Here is an 8,198-nt window from a genome sequence, read left to right on the forward strand (position 1 = left end):
GGTGACTGACACAAGCCTTCTAACGCAGCGTGTTTACACCGCAGTTTAATGGTTATTGCCAAGTTTCTGCCTCAGTGCAGTTCAATCACCTCCAATACTTCCACGCGCTGCAGCAAAGCCTTGGACACTTGGACAAGGCTTGCGGGGTCTCAACCCAGCAGCATTTCACCCGAGGTTGGTGGCTGAATGTGGGTCTTCATTAAGTGTTGTCTGAGTAGAAGACTAGAGTTTATTTATTCAACCTCAAGATAAGCAACTTAATGCTGCTGATTTGAATGCAAACAAGGGCAAGACCTCACGCCTGGAAGACTCTCTGATGTGGTTACACTGGAAGTTTAGACTAAACACAAGTTGAGATCTGAAACACAGTTGTCACAGCCTACAAAATCAGCATGTTTTCTTGAAGCATTTAAATTTTTTAAAAGCATCGTCTACAACTAAACTATCAAAGTGGTATTGCTTTTATCTGGAAAACGTTGCACTTGCAATTATATATTGCTTATTAAGGTCTATTTTGCTAATTCACTGAAATCTCTCCCATATGACAGAAATGTATTTGCGTCTCCATTTAGTGACCTCAAATGACTAAGTAAAGGTGCGGAGTGAATTTCAGTTGGCAAGTAAATGCAATTATGCCTTTCTTTTTTCTTACAGGGCATAGTATTATCTAGTCTGCTTTAATACTGTCACTGGGCTACTCTCAAATGAATATGGGGCTCATAACGCTTGCAATGTGTCTAGGACCTAATCCTGGCATGCTTAGTTTGTCCTTAAGCAGCTATTTCACATCTTAAAAGGCTTGGAGACTTATAAAAAACTAACCTGTGAAAAGCAAAGCCTCAGCATTAAGTCACCAAGCCTTGCTTCCTAAACCCGCTAACCTATTTTTAAAATTATGGTACTGCTATTTCAAAACTGATCAGGAGCTTCAGAACAAAGCATTTCTCTGGTGACAGTTCTGTGCTGTAGAGGGCAGCAAGGGGGTCGGTCCAAAGCAAGGAAAACAAAGTTCCCTTTCTCCGTATGAGTGTGAATCATTGCCTAAGCCTTCCAGCTCAACTGATGAACAACAGAGGCAAGAGATTTACAAACATGAGAAACTCCCACAGCTATCGACCCAAGAGCAACCCTCACTTCTAATGGGACCAAGCAGCTAAAGGACTTGCGTTTTTAAATCAACATTTGAATTCAGAATCCATATGATCCATTCACTACAAGTTTGCATACCATGCAGAGCAATGATGCTCTAGGTTCAACATGTGCAAACAACAACTAAGAGAAATCTAAGAGAATTAAAACGGGGGGGCTGATATTCAGAACAGATGTTGCATAGTATTGCCACAGAGCCCTGTACTGCTGTCATTGGAAACATCTATCGAATATAATGCAATTCCAGTGTTTGAGCACTAGAGGGTCAATCCGTGATGAAAACAGAGCCTTACCTCAGTTTCCTTATTTTTATAGGTAAGCGTTTAACCTCTTACTTACCACCTCTTCAGCTGTCATGGGTTTTGCTAGCTGAAGCTCTTTCTGAGGCCATGCAGCACTGGGAGGGAGGAGTTATGTCACACAAACACAAACTTTTTGCAAGAGTACCCTCAATAATTTTAAACTACGCATGTCACACCAAACCCATGATCGCTTTCTCTGGTCAGCTGCAGGCTGCACACCTTTTCAAAAGGATCACCGTGTTGGTCTGGAAGTTGTCTCTTGTGACTGGGAGTGGCAAAAAACTGATGAGGTACTAGCCCATAGGCCATTTTGAAAAATACTCATCCTGTACATGTACAGCAGCCTCTTCTCATGCCTAGTTATCATCCCTTTGACTAATGCAAAAAATGCAAATACTGTCCATTTAAATGGAAGGGATCCTCAGCACCACCTGTGATTGTACTTGGGCCCAACAACAAGCACTGGGATGGCAGCAGATGGGCGGGCATCATCCAGAGCGCAGAATTCAGGCCCACTAGATTGCAGCCTTGCCACTCAAGTAAAAAAACCCCAACGCTTCTAGAAGTATATGCATATCCCAGAAATTTGGGGCATTACTACATGAACAAACCCGAAATCCTTCTCCTTCCCAATAGGATTTGTTATGGAAACAGCATATAATTTCATTCCAATACCACAAATTTGCCACTACATTAAAGAGCATTACTGTTACTGAAGGATGAACGGTAAATCTGCATGCCCAGCTCTGCAGGCTACAGCCCTCTTCAGGGGAATGGTGATTCTGAGCGCCCCTTCATTTCAGGCTATAAATATATCCCACGAGAGAAAGCAAAGCTGTTGACTAAGGAATGCCTTAACAAGTACTTCTAGGCCAACAAACTTTGTTATACCACAGTTTTGTTCTTATACTATCCTTCTTGTCAGGGACAAGAGAACTGGGCAACACTGCTTCTTTGTATACAGCGATACTTTCTCTGGTATACATGGTACATAAATTATGCAGACTATGTTGTAAAAAATCCTATCTAAATTCCTGGAGCAATGGATAGATTTGTTTTTAACAGTGAGGTAAAACATTAGTGATGACTGCAATATACCCATGCAAAAGACACCTTTGTATCATATTAATAAAGAGTCTCAAATACCATTATGTGTTGAGAAATAAAAGTATAAAAAGGTAGATGAGTCATGCAGATAGCACCACAGCATTCAGTAATGACTGTGACCTTTGCAAATTACTGCCCTGTGAAAGTTCACAAAAATTAGCAAACAAAAAAGCACAGGGTTGCTCTTTTAAATGATTTTTAAATGATCATATTGTGCTCTCTAGTATATTTATTAAAATAATCAAGATTGAACATGGCGCTTCAGCTCTGCAATCTATGAAAAAAATCCCAAAGAACTGAAGGGGATCCGTATCTGCTGCAAATCATGAAGTGCAAATATTAACAACATATTACTTCATGTAGAAACGACAATTCCATTACTCATCTTTGAAAAGTATTTTTAAAAAATTGGTCCTCCCATCCCTACCATAAATACAAAGTCTCTATTACAAATAAATGTGTTCTCCCATGCAAAAATAAATCACATACATTCAGCTGCAAGAAAACAGAGTAGTCAAAACGGCTCAAATGTAATTATACACGGACTAAAAAGAATTCCACTGCAACTGAAATTGAATGGCTTGTACTTCAGGTCATTAGCTGAGTGCTGACCAGTACCATTTTAAATGCTAAAATATCCCCCAAAAAGCGGGGGCAGGGGAAGACTTAAGAAAAATGTGCAAAATATCTGAGAAACTACGTTTATGTAAAACAAATTTTAAAATAACAAAAAAAACCCTCTTGTCTCACTTCATTAGAGAAATTTTGTTAAGCTTCCCTTATTTCTTTATGGCTGTTTAAGCATCACGATTTGAAAAAAGTACATGAGCCAAAAATCATTTACATCTTCCTCCAGATCTACAGGATGAAATGCTGTACTAGCTTACAACACTGGAAATCAGAAATCAAGTCTCATAATTAGCCAGTTTTTCCTAAGAAACCTGTGCTTACAGAATGGCACTTCGAACAATGAATTAGAGAAAAAAAAAAAACACCAGAAAAAAAGGATGTGTTGTGTTGAAAGGTTTAAGAATGCGTGTACTTTCCATAAAGCTGAAATGCTTCCATGAACATAATCATTTAACTCTGGATTTACCAAACACTCCAAATTCTGGAAAACAAAACTATTTTACTCGTTAAAATATTCTGAAAATACTGCAACATAGTCTGAGTGTCATTTTGAGCAGTGAGGAAATTTTTTTTTTATTTTAATAGGAAAGGCAGAAGAAAGGCTAAGTTGAGAGAACCCTTTTCTTTAACAAAAAAAAAAAAAAAAAGAAAAAGAACTGGTGAGCTTCTTTCTTCTCCTGCCATATAGCAGATCTCTTTTTGGATTTCACACCACCGACCATACCCTGTCAGAGATCTTGAACAGTTTACATTACTTCTTTTGAAGGATTAATCTAGACCGGCCCAGAGATAAAAACCAAAATGCACAATGAATTCCTACACTGAATTCCAGCTTGTTACTGTGAACTCAACATAAGAAAAGAAAAAAGGAATCCCACACATCTTGTAGTATATAAACTGCTTTCACACAGTATTTGAGTTAGTCAGAGGAATACGTAAAGGGACAAGATAGTTTTGTACAAAACCTCAATTTATTTCAGAGAAATTAAAAATATGGTATTTAATATATATAAATTTCTATTCCTCTATAAATATAGATGATCTTGTGATAATGAACAGAAATAAATGCATACCAAATTCAAATAGTTTTGCATTTCAGGGTATGGTAACCATAGATAATGTTTATGAACCTAAATACAGGCATTTGTAATATAAAAAAAGTTTAAAACAATACAGTCAGGAGAGAAGCATTCTGCTGTTTTTCATACAGAGGACTAAATATTCAAATGCATCTGTCGATAGTTAAAATTTCATTTTTAACCTTTTTTTTTTTTTGTATTAAGAAGCACAATCCCACACACCCAGGAACATACAAGGTAGTAGATATACTGCACACATGGCATCTTATCTTTGCAGTATGCAATGTTATTACTGTACCGAAAAAAAGAGGGGAAAAAAAAGACAGCAGAGGCTCTTTAACACATCCCTGGTCTCACATCCCACCAGAGTGCTTAAACATTCTGGTTTTCTGTTTTCCCTTCCTTTGTTTTTACTACTGGCAAAAATCAACACACCCTCATAATGTGTAATGAATTAAACGTCAATGAATTAAAATTCAGGGGAACGGCAATGGCTCAAATGTTTCCCAAATGAAGAGCCAGCTTATGGATATAATTAAGAAGGAAAAAAAAAAAAAATCTGAACGCTGCGTTTTATTCCGATGAAGCTGGTTTTGCCGAGCCCGTACTTCCTGGCCCTGCTCAGCCCAGCCAACAGCAGCCCGGCGGGGCGGGGAGGGGGGCGGGAGGCGGCAGCACGGCAGGGCGCCCCGGGGCCCCGGCCCCGCTCCGGCCTCACCACCGAACAGGGGGCTTGAAAAAATACGGCGAGAGGGAAGTTCGGTCCATCTGCGTCCCCAGCCACCTCCTGAGCCACCGGAGGTGCTACAGGTGCCGGCGGAGTGCAACCTCCACTCCTGCAGCACAACAGGCCAACTCCTCCTCAACTACCTGCTGCCTTCAAATGAACTGTGTAAAGCTGGACGCGGGCAGCCGGTGCCCCCAGACCGGGCACTGCGGAGAGCCTCTCCCGCCAGAGAACGGCCGGGCACGCCGCTTCCACCCCCCCAAAAAGGGTCTGGCGGGTCCCGCCCGGCTCCGCGGGGCTCGGCTCCGCTGCGGCCGGCCGAGGCGAGGTGAAGCGCCGTCCTTGCGCCGCGGCCGGGCGGCCGCCTGTCCTCCCAGGCGGGGGTCTGTCCTCCCCCTCGCGGGGCCGGGGCCGTAGGCGGGAAGCGGCGCCCCTCCCCAACCCCACCTCCACCGCCACATACCTCTGGCAGGCCGGGGCCGGGGCCGGGGCCGGGGCCGGGGCCGCCTCAGGAGGCGCCCCCGGCAGCGACCGCGGCCTCGCTCCGGGCCCTGCGGCTCCTGCAACTGAAACTCCAAGCAAAGCCATTACAAAACCTGTGTGGGGGAGAAGAAAGGGGGTTGTTCTGGTTGCTCTTGCCGGCAGTTTTTCCCATCCTGCCCAACGAAATAAAAACCCAACGCCTTTTTTTTTTTTTTTAAATTAAAAAAAGGGGGGGGGGCGAGGAAGCAAAATCCGCAAATGGGTTAAAAGTGTCCTAAATAATTAAAAAAAGTGAGATTTTTGTAATTTAAATACAAATATACTTACAAAATCTTACAGAGGCTATTTACATCCCTCTCCCCCAACCTGACACTGCGTTCAGTTCCTACAGGAGACAGCCCGAGAGGAGCGGGGAGGGCAGAGCCGGGCGATCCCAGGCGCAGGGGTCCCCACCTGGCTCGTCCTCCGCTCCCCGCCGCCTGTGGAAGCGACTCGCCGTCCCCACAGTTTTCCCTGGATAAGGAGCTGCTTCCCAAGGCAGAGCCCCGGTCCTCCGGCCGCCCACCATCCCCCTGGCCCGGTGGGCAGGGGTCTCAGACGGTGGTCTCGCCCTGCTTGCTGTTGGTGAGCCTGGTGTAAAACTTCCTCCAGGAGTTCAGGGTTTTCCCAGACCAGATCCAGAAGCCCGAGGTGATGCCCACGATTAAGGTCATGAGATACTTGATCATGAAGACGGTGAAGTCGGGGCTCATGGGCGGGTGGTGGCTGCTGTGGTTGTTGGGGCAGGGAATGGCGTAGCTCTTACAGCTCTGTGTGACCCAGCTCCTCTCCCACTGTTCCCTAAAAGCTTGCTCGTAAAAATAGCAGGCAATGACGATGGTGGCCGGCACTGTGTAGAGGACACTGAAGATGCCTATCCTCACCATGAGCTTCTCCAGCTTTTCCGTCTTGGTGCCATCGTGCTTCATGATGGTCCGGATCCTGAAGAGGGACACGAAGCCGGCCAGCAGGAAGGAGGTGCCGATGAACAGGTAGACGAACAAGGGGGCCAGCACGAAGCCCCGCAGGGCATCCACGTTGTTGATGCCCACAAAGCAGACGCCGCTGAGCACGTCCCCGTCCACCTGCCCCAAGGCCAGGATGGTGATCGTCTTGATGGCCGGCACAGCCCAGGCGGCCAGGTGGAAGTACTGGGAGTTGGCCTCGATGGCCTCATGGCCCCACTTCATGCCGGCGGCCAGGAACCAGGTGAGGGAGAGGATGACCCACCAGATGGAGCTGGCCATGCCGAAGAAGTAGAGCATCATGAAGAGGATGGTGCAGCCCTCCCGCTTCGTGCCCTGCGCCACAGTGCGGGAGCCATCCTCAGTGAAGCGCTCGTTGCAGACCACCCTCTCCTCCAGGAGGAAGCCGGCGATGTAGGCCACGGCCACTGCCGTGTAGCAGCCCGAGAGGAAGATGATGGGCCGCTCGGGGTAGCTGAACCGCTTCATGTCTACCAGGTAGGTGAGGACGGTGAAAAGAGTGGAGGCACAGCAGAGCACCGACCAGATGCCGATCCAGGTGCGGGAGAAGCGCAGCTCCTCTGGCCCGAAGTACATGAGCCCGTAGAGGCGGCCAGGCTCGCAGGGTGCCCCGCAGTCCTTCTCCCCCAGGAAGCGGTAGTTCAGGTAGGAGGGCACCTTCAGCGCCCGTGGGCAGGAGAAGCGCCCGCGGGGCTCACCGGGCCCCGAGCCCCCGGGGCCGCCGCCGGTGCCCCCGCGGTGGGGGTTGCTGGTCCAGCTCTCAGGGTGCAGGGCGGGCGTGGGGGTGCCGCGCTCGGAGGCGTTTTGCCCCACGCAGAGCTCGCCGGCCCCGTGCACCGGGAACTTCTCGCAGCGCAGCGTGTCGGGCCACTGAAAGCCGAACTTGTTCATGAGGGCCTCGCAGCCCTGGCGGGCCCGCTCGCAGAGGGAGCGGCAGGGCGGCAAGGCCTGCTCCAGCACGGTGCACACCGGGGCGTACATGGAGCAGAGGAAGAACTTGAGCTCGGCCGAGCACTGCACCTTCACCAGCGGGTAGAACTGGTGCACCTCCAGCCCCGCGTCCTCCTGGTTGGTGTGGCCCAGCAGGTTGGGCATGATGGTCTGGTTGTAGGCGATGTCGGTGCAGAGCGGGATGGAGATGGGCTGGCAGTAGCCGTGGTCTGGGATGGAGATGCCCCGCTCGCCGTTGTACTGCGGGGCCGGCGCCTGGCCCCCGGCCGGCAGCGCCGCCGCCCACAGCAGCAGCAGCAGCAGCGGCGGCGGCAGCCGCGGGCACCGGCCGCCGCCGCCGCCCGTCCGCCGCCCGCCGCCAACTTCCCCGCCGCCGCTCGCCGCCGGCCCGCGCCGCTCGGCCATGCTCAGTCGGTGCCGCCTGCCCAGCCGGGCTCCCGCCGCCCCGCCGCCGCCGCCGCCGCTGCTCCTCCCGGCCCGAACTTGCGACTCATGAAGGGAGCGGCGGGCAGGGACGGGGCAGCCCCGGCCGCCACTCGCGCGGCCGCGGCGCGCAGCTCTGCCCGCACCGGCGGCAGCGCCCGCCGCGCCTCCGACTACCGCCGCCGCCTCCGCCGCCGCCGCCGCCGCCTGACCATTTGTGCCGGCCCCTCGAGCCCGCGCCCCTCGCCTCGCCGCGCCGCGCTCCCTCCGACCGGTTTCCAGGCGCCCCGCAGTCTGCCTTTCACCGGGAGGGAGGAGCCTT

The 8,198-nt window shown here is 49.8% G+C and overlaps 1 protein-coding gene across 1 annotated transcript; it reads right to left on the bottom strand.

The window, feature by feature from the left end:
• Window positions 1–5,552: 5,552 nt before the first annotated feature.
• On the bottom strand, window positions 5,553–7,858 carry FZD1 (frizzled class receptor 1). The gene has a single exon (XM_075143807.1). The coding sequence runs from the start codon at window positions 7,856–7,858 to the stop codon at window positions 6,071–6,073; it is 1,788 nt and encodes a 595-aa protein (XP_074999908.1). The 3' UTR covers window positions 5,553–6,070.
• Between the last annotated feature and the right edge of the window lie 340 nt (window positions 7,859–8,198).

This window comes from Calonectris borealis, chromosome 2 (assembly GCF_964195595.1).
Source record: "Calonectris borealis chromosome 2, bCalBor7.hap1.2, whole genome shotgun sequence".
NCBI classification, from domain to species: domain Eukaryota; kingdom Metazoa; phylum Chordata; class Aves; order Procellariiformes; family Procellariidae; genus Calonectris; species Calonectris borealis.